Source organism: Propithecus coquereli, unplaced genomic scaffold, assembly GCF_000956105.1.
Source record: "Propithecus coquereli isolate 6110/MARCELLA unplaced genomic scaffold, Pcoq_1.0 Scaffold78, whole genome shotgun sequence".
Taxonomy (NCBI): domain Eukaryota; kingdom Metazoa; phylum Chordata; class Mammalia; order Primates; family Indriidae; genus Propithecus; species Propithecus coquereli.
Window position 1 is genome coordinate 4,491,184 of NW_012153951.1, and position 16,102 is coordinate 4,507,285.

General features: G+C 38.6%; 1 protein-coding gene across 1 annotated transcript in view; it reads right to left on the bottom strand.

Annotated features, from left to right (window-relative positions):
* Positions 1-11,102: 11,102 nt before the first annotated feature.
* DERA (deoxyribose-phosphate aldolase (putative)) overlaps positions 11,103-16,102 on the bottom strand; it is a 125,951-nt gene continuing 120,951 nt past the window's right edge. The window contains exons 7-9 of the mRNA XM_012662784.1: positions 15,974-16,086; positions 12,058-12,207; positions 11,103-11,780 (exon numbers count right to left, since the gene is read on the bottom strand). Coding sequence (XP_012518238.1) covers positions 11,724-11,780; positions 12,058-12,207; positions 15,974-16,086 — 320 coding nt within the window. The 3' untranslated portion in view covers positions 11,103-11,723. The remainder of the gene's footprint in view (positions 11,781-12,057; positions 12,208-15,973; positions 16,087-16,102) is intronic.

A 16,102-nucleotide genomic window follows, 5' to 3' on the forward strand; every position in this document is an offset into this window, starting at 1 on the left:
CTGGACTACAGGCGCACACCACCACGCCAGGCTAATTTTTTTATTATTTGCAGAGACAGGGTCTTGCTATTGTCCAAGCTGGTCTTGAACTCCTGGCCTGAATCAATCCTCCCACCTCGATCTCCCAAAATGCTAGTATTACAGACATGAGCCACACCTTGCCCGGCCTTTTACTTAACTTTCACCCTGCCCCTGAAATCTTTCTAAACTACTCTCATTTCCTATCAAGATCTAGCCAGACCCAGGTCACCAGTAATTATCCCCCAAACTCAACAATTCATTTTTGTTATCCTTTCTATTTCTATAGTAATTTTACACTCGGGTGGATGCCTTTGAGAGTTTGTGTGTTTTGTATTTACAGCCATAATGGTAGAAACCTGCAGTATCACAGCTCATTATATAAGGATTTGGAATAACATGGGCCAAATCCCAGACCCTGAAACCCAGCAGTAAATATAATAAAAGCCTGATATAACATGTTTAACCTAGAAGGAGGGCATTGTTTCTGTCCCTTAACAGCTCATTATCAAGATTCCACTTCATTGCTATTTCTCCCCATCTCTACGGCAGCCGGTAGACTGCTTGAGAACACGATCATTGGCTAGATGGTTAGATTAAATGAACTTTGGGGGTCTGATTTTAGCCCCTGAAATTCTATAATTCTGGTGAGTTTCCTTTTCTTAGAAATATGGCACAAAGGCATCATTTCACCACAGCGCCCAACTCATAGTTGGTCATGGTAGTTAAAGCACGAACACTGAAGCTGAAGAGTAGCTGGCCTCGAATCCTGGCTCTGCATGTGACCTTAAGACAGATCACTTTAATTCCTCTATGCCTCCAACAATTCACCTGCAAAATGATGATAATTGTACCTATCTCATAGGCTTGTTGTGAGGGCCAAATAGTTAATACATAAAGCACTTAGAACAGTGCCCATGACATACTCAATGTACTATAAATTATCAATTACTAGTTAGCAAATATGTACCCAAGGAATTCTACAACTCCATGAGCTCCCAGTAACTTAAAATACACATTTAATAGGCACTCAGAAAATGCTGGAAACTGTTCTTGGGTCTGAATTGTATACACATTATCCAAACCTTTTAAACATCTTGTCTCATCAAAACAAAAGTTTTTTTAATTAGAAAGGCAGTTAGTCTTTTTTGAAAACTAATTCATAGCCTAAATACCAGGTATATATATATTGAATCTAACAACTGAAATCCTATTGTAAGACCAGGTTTGCATAATTCTATTATATTGAAAAATTCATATCCATTTTTTTAAAGCTCAAATCAAGCATTTACACAACGGTAATATCTCTTCTTTGCAAAACCTTGCTCTAGGTGTGTCAAATATTCAATCAGTCCACCAGATACAGACACTGACTGCAGGTTAAAAGACATAATCTAATAACACATTAAGTAGTTCCATAAAGCTTGGAAAGTAAAACTAACTTTCAACCAGGGAATGGCTTAAGCAGTGGGTAAATTTGGCACATTTGCTCTTAAGTCATTTTAAAAGCATTAAAACATATTTCAAAGATTTCAAACATGCAATTATTTTTGCTGCCACTCAAAACACGAAATAAACATCTCTTAAAAAAAGATATGTGCTTTTTTTATCTATCAAAACAAGCAGCTTAATGAATAAAAATTGTTTTCCCAAACCATTTTTCATAAGTTTGCAACTCATCCAGCAAGTTTTAGCAGTCTGAAATCAGAAAATCCATTGGTAAAACATACCATTCCCCACCCCCTAAATTATTAATAAAATGTATCAAACTTTTAAGGTGTGGTTATTTTATGAAAACTCCTCTAAAAATATGTTTCACACATTTACTTGGGAACTTAATTCGCTAGCAAAGTTGCATTTTTGTCTACCTGGATGGCACTGATTTTTATGTTCATCTTGTGGATTGGTCTCATTTTATAATCATACCTTCTCTGTATTTATCACAAGTGATAATTATCATTTAAATTGACGCAACAAATAAATCTGAAGCACCCACTCTCTGTAAGATACAGGCAGTCCCCTGGTTATGGATGACCTGACAGTGTTCTGTACTTATGAATGAGCTCCCAAGGCTTCCCATAAGGATAACTTGTAATCAACCAAATTAATAATTTGGGAACTAGTTTCTTCCATACGTGTAAACAAACCCACGTGGCATAAGCGGTTTGTTGGCGCAGCCTCTTTACGCTGTCACGGCTAGTCTCATTGTCCACATGGTGGCTTAGGCACAGCATCACTTTCCTCTTAACTTTTTTATTCGATTTTGTGAGTCTGTGACCATGTGAGTCTCATGACCATGCCTCCAAAGCAAAAATCCACCACAAGTCCAAGTGAGCCTGCAGCGAAGAGAAAGGTGATTACGAGGGAAACAAAAGTAGAAATAAGTGTTTGGAGAAAGGCCAGATGCCATCATTCATTGGGAAAGCACTAGACTTCAGTCACTAGACTATTGGAACAATTATAAAGGATAAAGTGAGAATAATGGAACACATGAAAGGCTGTGCTCCAACGAAAGCATCAATTACTAAGCAGTGTAGTGGATTAATTATTGACACAGCAAAGTTATTACTGATCTGATTAGATGATCAAAATAAGCGTGACATTCCTATTAGCCTAGCACTACTGCAATGTTAGGTGTTAACCTTTAATACTCTTTTTTGAAATTTCTCCTATCTCCTATCTAAACTTTTATATGAGTTTATTTTTGTGTTCTGTTTGCTTAAATTAAAAGAAAGAGTACAATAGTTTTTGTAACTTGTTATTACAGTACAGGGTGTTATTACAGACCACACTGCATTATTATCACCACATATGAGCCAATACAGTATTGTTAGTATTATTATTACCGTATACGCACTGTTCATCAGGGATCTGAGTTACATACAAAACCACCTAAAGACGGTCTCAAGAACATATCTCATCCGTAACCCAAGACCGCCTGTATTCCACTGGATACTGTGAGGGGTACAAAGCTGGTTACGACAGGCTTACCCCTCAGGGTTCCCACTCAGGCTGGGCAGGAAGGCAATGCAGATGAGTAAACCGGGTACGAGACTATCTGCTCTGCCCCTGCACAAACCCCAGGCCCGAGTGTGTCATCATGATGAAGGAAGAGTACACAGGCCAACCAGACCTCTGTCCTAGGCCACCCCTGCTTGAATTGTTTGCTACTGGCCCCCAATTCCTTATTCTGCAATCTCCTAGTTGAATGCCTGGCTCCCTATATCCACCCCAGGCTTATGTCTTTGTTGACACAAAGCCTCTTACTCAGATTTTTCTCTGCTGGAGCCCCAGACTTGCCCATGCTCCAGGTTAGAGTCCCCTCTGCCGGCTCTGCTTTATAAGGCATACGCTACTTAGCCTAGACCCCTTCCCACCCTCTGGTTTTCCCTGGCCCCCATAGAAGGGAAATTAGAAAAAGACACAAGGCAATGATTTTATTATAAAAACGATAGAAATAATGATAGAAACCAGTTGCTATACTTAAGTCAGGAAAGTGAGAAATGGCATCTGATTTTGAATCTTCTTTTCTAATGTTGCTTAATGACAGGCTTAAAGGATGCCCAGTAGGTAAAACTGGAGAAGCAGCATGTTTATACTCATAAAAAGATTAGATTTGTACTACCGAAATAGTATGATTTTCCACTTTTTTAATAGTGTCACCATGGTGGTAGAGAGAATAACTGGAATTGTTAAAACAGCTCCTACATGCCAGTCATTTTCCAGACCCAGTTTTATTATTTCCCCTTCACGTTCCAATGGGGAAGATAGTTTTATCTGAGGGAGAGGTGCTGAATAGTAACAGATGCCTCAGGCACTGCAGCTTTGCCTCCCCATTTCTTAGCATTTTCGGTTTTAGAGTTTCTGTTGCTTCTACTACTATTTCAAATGAATCAGAATTTATATTCATTCCAAACATAACACTTCCTTTTCAAATGTAACATTGTACAAATTTCAACTTCTTGGCCTCAAACAAACGCAGCAGATCAAAGTAGGTGGCATACCCTAGAAAGACAAGCCTAGAACTAGGAATCAATGGGGACAGGTACATGGGCTGGCAGCAGAAGTGTCCCTGAACCCAGTCTGGCGTCAAAGAGAAGCAGGAGATATGGGGCTAGAAGAAAAATCATACAATAGCTCCATATTTGCAGGAAGCAGCCTGTCATTGAAGCAGGACCAGAAAATAGAAATGCATTGTGAGTAGCCCTACAGCTGCTGATCTCTGCTAGCTAGGGAGAATTAAAGCCAAAAGAGTCCGCTCAAACACAAAATCCTGTGTCATAAAGAACTTACGTTGTTTGTGAGCAAGAAGAATTCCTGCTAGCCTAGAACATGGATAGATGTGGCACTTATTCCTCACAAACTTCTTTGACAGTAGCTGGTCTAGAAAGAACCTCCCTCATTGAAAAATGAGCATCTACGCAAAACTACTGCAAAAAATAAAAGAGGAATTAAATAGGGGAAAAAATGAAAGACAAAGAATGTTCACCAGGAAAAATATTTCCATAAATCAGGTAAAAGTTTGGGCCAAACATATTGCCATAAACTTAAACAACCTAAACAAAGCTACTATATTTATAAAACAAGAGTTCATATCAAATATACAAGAGCTCAGGGAAGATAATGCCAGACAACAGGAAATGAAATATGATTTGGTAGAGCCCAGGAAACTAACATTTCACTGATAGCAACCAGATTGTGCTGAAAACATGGAAAAAAACAAGGATGACAGGAATGGAAAAGAGTGCAAAATGAAGTAGAAAAAAAAACCTTAAAAGAATTAGAGAAAATAATAGCTAGACAGGACACAAAAATACTTTAACATATGCAGTAGCTGGCATCCTAAAGAGGAGGTTAAAAATAATAATAAAGCAGGAAGAAAGGTAAAGATACACTCCAAAGTCACTTTCCAAAAATGTGTCATGAATCTATAGACTGAGACGTCACACTGAACCCCAGGAAAAACTGACACAAAACATTCAGCCCTGAACATGTTTTAGTAAGCCTACTGGAATTGAAAGAAAATTCTGTTGTGCACTGAGGCAAAAAGCTTGAGTCAGAATGTTACTCTTCACAGCAATGTTCAGTGCTAGAAGACACTGGAGCAAAAAGTCCTCAAGGAAATAAAGTGTGTGACCCAAGAATTGTACACGGCTAAAAGATCACCAAGGTGTAAAGACAATAAACAGTTTTGGACTTGCAAAAACTCAGGGAATATAGTCCCAAAGCCCTTCTTGAGGGAACTACTAGAGGCCAAACCTTGAAAAGAAAAGAGATAAATGGAGTCATGAATATTGACTCCATTTAACTTTAGGATGAAAACAATTGTGAAGATTATGCTCACAACACAGAATTTAAATGTAATAAACTCTAATGATGTAGAAATAATATAGCAAAGGTTTGGAGGTGAGGAGACAAGGTAGTGGATAGATATGTTGATTTTCTCATCTGGTGGAGCAGGGAATAGAAAGATTATTAAAGCTAATAAATCATGTAATAGAGCTGTAAGTACATTTCAAAGTCTAAAGAATATGACATAAAAACTATATGATTATCAAGAATCAGGTGAGCTTGGCAATTATAAGAAATGACAGTGATCTAGCACCTCTTATATTTTCCTGGATTGAACTTGAGGCCATCATCCGAAGTGAGGTACCACAAGATCGGAAGAATGGGCTCCACTTGTACTCACCATCAAACTGGTACTAACTGTCGAACACTAGGGTACTCACATACTCCCCAGGGATTAGGGGGATGGGGGAAGTAAACCCGCAACTAAAGGACACGGAGAGCATTGTAGAGGGGAAGGGCACACCGCTAACCCAAGCTAGGATGAGGCAAAGAAATAAAATGTAACCATAATGTTTGTACCCTCATAATACCCTGAAATAAAAAAAAAAAAAGAAGAATCAGGTGAGCTTGGAAAACGAGGGGGAGAAAGTGGAAAGAATTAACCTCTTCATATTCTTGGTAGGAAGTCGATAGATAGCTGTTTAAAGAAACAGAAATTTATGTATTTGGGTGCAAGAACACTGACATTTATTGCTGATGAGAGCAAAATTCTTTTTAAACAGAAGGACTCCATAGGACTTCTCTGGACCTGTTATGTGGGACCAAGAGAAAAGGGGCAACTGCAGAGTTTTAGAGACTAACTGCAAATGGAAATACAGCTGAGGGGCAACGAGTCCTTTCTTACGGCCGAGTATGCGCCATCTCTCCATCTCTAGCACCACCTTGTTACATTGTAGTTGACAACTGTTATGATTCTTGACCATCCAGTATCTTTTGAATACTATGTAACCCTTTTGCCCAAAAGGCAGCCACAACCTGCTTTCCCAGCCTCCTTTGCAACTAGGGTACAGGTATGTGACCGAGGCTCTAACAATTAGACACAATCACACAGGAACTTGGTACCCAAGAGAGCAATGTGAAGCATCCATCTTTGGCTACTGTGACAAATCCACCTTCCAGGGGTGGCAAAGGTAGAGGTTCTGGTATCAAAAGTCCAGAGGCAGAACCAATGAGTTTTCACTGCAGCTGATCTGAAGAGTGGTCTGGGCATTCTTCTTAGCTGGCTGCCTCTATTTCTGACTATCTGGCCCTCCTGGACATTTCGTAAGATGTTCAGCATACTTAAAAAATATATATTTTTCTGCTTAAACTAGGTAGAAGAGAGTTCTGTTGCTTGCAACTAAGAGCCATGCCTGACTAGGATAGTACTGACAATGCAAACATTTAAAAAGCAAAAACCAAATTTAAAACATCCTTTAGTGTCAAAAAAACCAAGAAAGTAACATTTTTATTAGCTCTAGAGACCATTTACACAGTACCTTCAAAATAAGAAGCCAAGTGTCTGTGAAATATGCCTTTCCCTAGAACATCTCATCTTTTCTACATGTAAGTTTTAAAGAATGAGCTCTGTTAAAATATGTCTTGGTTTTAAGTACATCATTATATCTGAATCACCAAAAATTATAGCATTCCAAATTGGTAAAATCAAATACAGCTGAATCTTACTATGTTGGCTTGCTGAAATTCTTTGGAGATTTTACGGATAATGATTCTAAACTCATCTAAAATGTTTATTCTAGGCTCCAAAGCTTGCTTTTAAGCCCAAAGTGAAATCAAGTTCATTGCCTACTGTGAAAAGATTAAAGGATAATGTCATTTCCATTGTTCCCGCTCCTGTTCTTGGCTATGAAAAGCAGCAAAATGTACACATTTATCCTGGAGCTTCATGGTAAAAAAGTGCTGCAGCTGGTGGATTTTACTGCTTAATGAATGCATTTACTTTGGAGTCCAGTATTGAGTACAAGGTTTTCTACCGCAGTGGTTCCCAAAGTGTGGTTCCTGGATCGCAGAGCCAGCATCGCCCGGCAACTTCTTGGATATACAAATTCTCAGGCTCTACAGCAGACCTGCTGAATGGGGAACTCCGGGAGTGGGCCTAGAATTCTATTTTACCAAACTCTCCTGGTGATTCTGATCATTGAGAATGTTTGAGAACCATTTTCTTTGGCAGCACAACTAAACCACTCCAATCAAAAGAGAATCTACTTCTGAGATGGAAATAGCAAGATGTACCTTCTTAGTAACATACTCTAGAGCATGAAGAGCACTCCTCCCTAGAACTAACCTAATTTCACATGTAGCATAAATTCATGTCTTCCTCTACAAAGGAGACAGAGGACTCTGGGTTACTAAGATCTAATACAGAAGTAACTTCTCCTGGCATTGTCGGACATAAAGTACCCTTCAATCTCCTTGTCAGGATAAATAATCCCAGTTCCTTTTACCTTTATAATCACTTCTTAAAACTCTTCATCATCCTTGATAACCTCCAGAATACAGTACTAGCCTTATTTTACCGTTCAAACGAATCAAAAACTTTCTCTGTCATTGAACCATAGAAACGAATGCCCCACAATGTAGGGTTCTTATATGCTACCTATGTTTTACAGTATAAGATGTACTTCTAAAAAAATTAAATTTTAGCTCTGTCCCTTCTAGATATTTTGATTCCTCCTCCTTACCTCTGTTCTTTTTCCTAAAAAGAAGTTTTAGTTCATTGTAAGGTCACTAAGTATTTCACCTATACTGAATTAAATATTCTGATCCTCCTTTGCCCTATTAAGTATGAATTGGCCAGATGGATATTCCTCTGACTCTCTCCTGAGAAGGTTTTAGTTAATTAAAAATGATTATTTTTACTACATATTTTATATATCAGCCAGATGTTACCTGTGGTCATTTCTAAAAAGGATCATTTGGTGGTGGTTATAAAATACGTATTTTCCTTGGGAGGCAAAACCCCTGAGTGTAGTCAGGAAAACAAATGTAGAGGTGATTTCACCTCATACCTTTTCCCTAGTACCAAAATGGGCATAACATTTCATTTCCTTTGAAGGTAAGATTTATTCAAATTCTTTCTTCTTCTTTATATCTCTGCACTTTGGACCTATTTATGTTATATAAAAAAAAATCATCAGGTTGATGGATGAAAAATTATTGTTGGTTTCCCTCTGTACTAGAAGTATAAGTTAATTTTTCCAAAGAAACTGATTAGCTTTCTCTAGGTTGGGTTTATGTAAGACACATAGGCATGACACAGCAAACTCTTCTGCTCAATCAGGACAGACGCCGTATGATGTTGCTCTGAAGATACGCTTCCAGATATCTGTGACAGTTCCCATTATTTCACAGGTCTCCTTTGAAGATATTTTTCATGTGAACTAGTTTGTCTGAATTTCCCATTAGTGTTGAAATTTTCCAGAATGGGGCAAAAATACTGTAATTATGAAATTGTTTTGTGATTACACAAGTCGTTCTCTCTCCATGTATACACAAATTAGAATTCAAACAAACCCTTTTCTTTTCTTAAAAAACAAAACAAAGCAATTGAACCTTTTTTTTTAAAATTCCATTCTAAAGGTCACCCAAAATTCTCAAATTCTTATATATGAAATCAACTATACTATCACACTGTCACTTGGGCTAGATTGAGATGGTTGGTCTTCTCCCAAACACCATTTATATAAAACTCATAGAGACAAAAGCGAACCTCAAGTTCACATGCTGACAAACATAATTAGGTATGGCAGGGTGCAAGGACAAGCAAGAAATATTCAGTTCCAAAGACCTAGGTCTTGTAAAATATTTCATCATGTGGTGGGCACATGGGTTCTGGCCTCAGCTCTTTCTATGTGACCTTGCACAAGTGACTTCTCTACTCTGAGTTTCCTTTATCATGTAACAAAAGGATAGGATTGAACCAGATATTCTCTAAAATCTCTATGTGTCCTTCAATTATATGATTGATTGTTTTTAAAATAACCTCAAGGCCTAATATGTCTCATTGAACAATTGCAACGATGGGGGGGAGGAGGTTGCTTTTATTAACTTAAAAGCTTTAAACATGGAACACAGCAACTCATTTTCCGATTGTATAAAGCATCTGCTCCCAGTGTTTTGAAGTACACAAATCTGCTTGTAGTAAATCACAGTCACCCCAGAAATGACCCCTTCCTCTTGTTTTCATAGCAATCAACATGAACCAAAGTGTTCCTATTAAAGTCATCTGTGTTACATTTGATTTCAAAAGCCAGGTAAGGATGGGCAGACATTGCTTATGAAGAGTCCTTGGAATAAATTGTTCCCCCAAATATAACATTACTTATCTTTAGATCAGGCCACGCTCATCAGTCCCTAATAGATTTGAGCGACTCACCAGTCTTAATTTCCTATGTGAATCTGTAATTGTCCGCAGAGGTTAATTTCAGTGGACGCCTCATATAAATTAAAATTGAAGATAATGATGCCTGTTCATTTGATCAACTAAAATGACCAGCTAGGTTTAATGGGAGGAAAACAGAAACCCCTGTGAAATTGGAATAGCTTCAAAGGTGATAGAATGTAATTATTTTTCTGTTTCGTCTCCAAAGGTGACTGGCCACTGCACTGGTGGGCACCTGGGCCGCCATATTATGGAGTTGGATACGGCACTGAGAGCCACTGACCATATCCAAAGACACAAGTCAGAAGTCAGCGTTCTGCTAAGGCTTTGGGGAAATGCAGTGTTTCTTTTCCATTCTTATTCTAGTCATTTCATTTACAGTAAGAGAAGTGCTCCGAGGGACTTGCTGAATTGACTTCCAAGAGGCAAGTTCTGATTTAGATTGGTACGAAAGTGTTTTCTCTTTTTAGCCACAAGACATTTTCTTGAAGTTGTTCTAATTATCCTTTGGGTAATATAATTTTAGGTCTGAAAGAATCTTGATATCATCAACCCCTTTATTTTACAGACGAAGAAACTGAGGGTCAAGAGAGGTAAACTTACTGGACCAAGGGGTCAAAGCCAGAAAGAGGCAGAGGCTGGGCTAGAATTCGGCAGGTCAGAAGATAAAACCAAAACAGACTCCAGTCCAGGGTTTTGCTTATGAGTAAATGGAGAGTCATGCAGGGAAGGAAAAAAAAAAAAAACACTCTCGATGAAATTGCCATTTAAGCACACCTAGGTTCTATAATGCGGTAGGCAGAGGTGCTAGCAAGCAAAAAATCCGAGGAGGGAGGTGAGGAGAGACAGAGCAAAGGAACCAGCAGACCACAGGCAGATTACCATCCCCACAGCTAACAGCGAGCTCTGCTTTTGTGCACCTGCCTGTGTGCTGAGGGACAGTCACCCACGGGCATGACTGCACACACTCGGGCGCCAGCCTGCCTGCTTGGGCTTCATTCCTGACTCTGCTAATTTTGAGCCACCTTTGGTAAGTTGCTTAAATTCTTTATCCCTCAGTTCCTCATCTGTATAAAAGGATGATAACATCAGTACTTACCACTGCAAGGATTAAAAACCTTACTATGCTTACCTTGCTATTACAGGGATTAAATAAAGATTAAATAAATTGATATATGTAAAGAATTTAGCACACAGTAGGTGCTGTTAGTGTCTGCTGTTTTCTCCCTATTCACTATACCAGAAAATCGTGAGTTTCAGAATATATACATAAGTTGTGTTCATTAATAATGTACAGAGATTCTTTATTTGAGATATGTACCCAAGGAATCTACTACAGAGACACAGAAAGTCATTGATAAATCCTCCTTTTATGTTTAATGGATTAATTTTCCAATATGCATTATTACAATGTAAAGTGTTTAATAAACAAGGACTTTTTTATTTTAAAAATTCCAATGATATTCAAAGTTTCATATAACAAAGTCAGAAACTGCATTAGTAAAACGGTTAACAAAAGAGCATATCCATTGCAAAAAAGATGGATTTTCATGGTGGGAAATTAGTGCTGAATCAGTGACCCCTGACGTCGTTACAGCAGAAGTTCAGGGATGTTGCGCTTTCTTTTGCTAGGCCATGCTTCTTGGGCAGGCTAACAATTTTATTCCCCCTTAGAATTTCATGTTGGCAAAGCTGCCATTAATATTTTACTCAGTTTTTAGGAGAAAACCTTCACAATGTTAATAGTACAGATCTTCTCAAAATTAAGACCATTTCAGATGTGCCTGAAATGAGTAGCACATGTGGATTAGTCTGGTTTTTTTCTTTCATTCTTTAAGTTCAATGGAAATTTTAAGGGGAAAAATGTCAGTTACCTATTCCCCTATTTTTTAATTAAATAATTTTGGCAATTATGTAGAAAAATAATCTTTAAGCGCTGCTGTAAAGAACTTTTCTGGAGCTGGCTGCTAATTTAAGACATTGGAAGATCATGATAAGCTGCGTATCTTCCAGTCACATGGTGGTAAATCTGTGAGAAAAATCAGAGTTTAGTTAATAATTATTCCATAATTACACATATCAGTTAATATTTATGCTATCACACAATAATTCATAACTGTAACAAACATTTCATTATAAAGCCTCACTAGTATGCGCTTCAGCAGTGGAGGCCTGCCGGGAAGAAGGCAGAAGAGCAGAAGGAGGTCAATCAGATGAGTTTTCCTCTCTAGTTCTCAATTTGACTTTTCAATTTCTTTCTCGAAAACACTTGTCAATTTAATCTAAAGAAATGGATCATTACTCACCTGCCTCTCAATGTCGGAAAGCAGAGTGCTGGCACCTATTCGAAAGAGCTCTGGCTTCAGCCACTCGTCTCCAAGCTCCTCCTTCACAAGAGACAGCCAAGCAAGGGAATCCTTTGCACTGCGGATGCCGCCTGCGGGCTTAAAGCCTATCTGAAGGGAAGGTAGAGAAGAGAACAATCTTTATTGTTACTAGATTGCATTAAAGAAACGGTACTGTGTTTATACAGAGTCTTGATTCTCTCTCTCTCTTTTTTAAACATCTGTTTCACTTCAGCAAGCGAAAGAACTCAGATCAGTGACTCACACACCTTCACACTACAAAATAACTTTTCCAAGATTTTTGGAAGAATAGCCCTCATTAACATTTCACTTACTGGAAAGTCATAAACCTCAACCATCTAGACTCTAGCTGTCAACCTGGAAGAAATGGGAAAACAAATCACAGAAGCCCATTCGTTCTATATATATTTCTACAGGTAAGCCTGCATGGTCACCTTTCAGCCTTTATCTTGAGGTTCAAAAGACATAAGAGTATACATGTATTTAAGATAAGAGGACAGAATCAGTGAGGCCATAGGTCACCTTAACCAAACTGGCAGCAATCCAGCAAGGAGAGTTGACAGTTGTTTTAATCAACTGCAGGGACTTTTTTTCTTAAGTTGTAGGCACAGAGTCCTATAAAGCAGTCAGACCAGTTACATAAAGATAGTAATTCGGCCAATATCTGATGTTTATAAATGATGTCCCTGGATCCATTAGGAAAGGAATAACGTGTTCCATATACAGTAAATCCCTGATTATCTGGATTTGCATGTTTCAGGAACTTGACTATCCAGTAGAGAATCTACAGATGGGAGTGGTCAAAACAACAGGCGAGAGCTCACGTACTAAAGCGCCCACATTTTATCACTCAGAGCCACTCTTCATTTGCTTTACCAGCAGGAGGTGATTGCTAACAGAACATCAGAGAAGGGAGACAACAAATGAGTGGTCCTACTGTCAACCCAAGTGGGAATCCTCATAGTTAACCTGAACTCTGCCATTCCCTGGCCACGCCACGGCCACTCAATAGTCACGTCTTGTCAGTCCCACCTCCTAACTTCTGTGCCTCTCATATGCACACTTTCCTCTCTATGCTATTTTTTTTTGGGAGACAGGATCTTGCTCTGTCTCCCAGGCTAGAGTGCAGTGGCATCATCACAGCTCACAGCAGCCTTGAACTCCTAGGCTCAAGCGATCCTCCTGCATCAGCCTCCCAGAGTAGCTGGGACTACAGGTACACACTGGCACACGTGGCTAATTTTTCTATTTTTTGTAGAGATGAGACTTGCTCTTGCTCAGGCTTGTCTTGAATTCCTGGCCTCAAGCAATCCCCCCGGCCTCAGCTTCCCAAAGGTGCTAGGATTACAGGCGTGAGCCACCCTGCCCAGCCTGCTTTCACTTCGGTGTCAGTTTAGACCCTCATCAATTCTCACACGGAATATCAGTAAAAGTTTCCTAACTGGTTTCCCTGCCTCAATCACATAACGTCACACAGCTAAGTGGCAGCAGTGCAGGGATTCTAACCATGTCTACGCCTAACCTGGAGCCCAAGCTCTGGCTCTGTAAGGCGTTGGGGGGATAAATAGGATGAGGTTAGTTGTTGAAAAAAAGCCAAAAGAAAAAAATCATTTAGCTGATATTACCTTACATGTTAATCATAGGAGCATTTCTGCCAATTAGGTGGTGCTTCATATAGATTTTCTGTATTGTTCAGCTTGTGTCAGTAAGTCTGTTTAGCAACGTTTTTAAAGAGAGGTTCTAGCCTAAGTTTATCCTTTTTTTTTTTTTTTTGAGAGAGAGAATATAGAAAACATAAATCTGCAATGAAATCAGTTATGGAATATTAAACCTCTGCTTTTCAGGAGTGACACAATCACGATCTAGAAGGCAACCTATTGCATTTTAAAACATCCTTAAATCAATGATGTAGAAACCTTTACAGTCTAAGGGCTGCCCAGGCAAACTTGTCGGCAACCCAAGAGGTTGTACCTGATTTGCAGATATATACATAGATCCTCCTTGTTTGAAATCACACATGATTAAATGAATGATTTCACTTGTACCTGTCTTTTTCTTAATAAGACTATGATGGACTTTATTTTTAGCTGAGGAAGAATCAACACAATTAAAAAGAAAGGACTGAAAGACAGCAAAATGTCCCCTCCCCCGTACTCTGATCTGGAACATTGAACACTTTAAACTTTCATTTGAATTCTTTGCTTGTCATCTTAAGAGCTCTCCTGGGAAAGGACTTGCTCATTTTTGTATTCCTAGCATTTAACATAGGTTAACATGGGACCTGGTTAACTACTTAATAAATGTTTGTTTAGAACAAAACAGGGTTGGGTCCCCAATGGCGAGTGTGAACTCTCACAATGGACCTTATGAAACACAGGTGCCTGAAGACGACCCCAGACCCAGAACTCCAGGGACGGGGCCCAGGCATCTGTAAGTACAAAAAACTTCACATCTGGATTTGATGTTCTTTGGCTGAGGGTGAGAACCATGATCTACTGAGTGGTGACAGTCTCAACTGAGGACCAAAGATAGATTTCTCATTTTTATAGCTTTTAAAAAAATTTTTTTAAAATAACTTATTTGGATCATTGTAGAAAGGCTATCAATTAGCGCTTACTCAAGTTGGGTCGCTTCTCACATGTAGGTCACAGTGGATACTTGTCCTGTTTGTACTTAAAATGTGAAGTTATTCTGAGGGAGAAAATTCTGGATGGAGTTTGTTTCTTCTCATAAACCAAGGCATTCCCAAAAGGTGTCCTAATCCAAAATAAACTGAAGCTACAGTCACATATAGAGTCATCACACCCACTTGGCAAGGGATTAGAGGTCTTTTTTGGGTATCTATTTGGCAGAAATCAAGAGATGGGTTTTAAAAGATGCCCCTCAGGAAGGGGAAGTCTCATTAAACACACACATACATGCACTACTTTTCTCACCAATGATGTTAAAAAAAAAAAAAATCCTTTGAGATAATTTGCAGCTAAACAAGCAACTTGAAGTGAAAAGGAAAATCCAAACTCATTTTTTAAAAAAGCACCTCGCACGCATTTTTCCTTTCAACTTCATATGTTTCAAAAAATATGCATTATTTTTCAAAAAGCTGACAAAAGCTAGCATATACCCTCCTCAGCTTAACAGTCTTCCAAAGAGCACATCCAACTGCCATAAAACGCAAAAATGGATATTTAATTCAAGAGCTATATAACGTCTAGCTACCTTTTCCCTGCTGTTTCACAGCATTTCATTATTTTGTTTAATAAGTTCATCTCCTCGAGAATTTTCTCTTCACCTCATATTATTAAAAGTAATAAGTTTTTCTGGACCGGGGGTTTCCCAACAGAAAAACCAATTTATGTGTGTCCTTCAATAATGACAGGGAAAGATTATTTCCCATTATATTGCATACTTTTCATATCGCCACCACAGCTTATCATTCAATAAATGTTACTCTGCAATTCTTTCCATTCCTCAAGGAAGTTTAATTTCTGCATTAACCTGTTTTCACTGGCCAACGCCTTGCCAGAAAGCCTCTGTGTTACAGCAGAATTAGTTCGTTAAAGAACCCATTTAGGAATCTCTTGTCAGTGATAAAATTGTCTTCGGTTAATAAAAGGACATAAAGTGAGTTTACATCTTGATCACACATACTCATTCCCACACTCACACTCACTTTATGCTCATCGCACATTTTTCTCCATGAATGTGTTCTTTTATAATGAAAAGCAAATTAAACATTTATCTTAATAAAGGTAACGCATTCACACCTTCTGCATACAAAGACGGTTATCGTACTGTAACTAGTATTATAAATAACATTATCTTTACTCTGAAGAAAGATTTGCTGGCAATAATATACCTTGTTTCCAGTTTTCCAGAAGAAATCTCTAATGGCCCGTAGCATTACTATAGCTACCGGGAAGGTGGCATTTACTGTTTCTTTTCCGGTAGAAGTCTTAATAAAATCTGATCCTAAAACAAAAGAAAG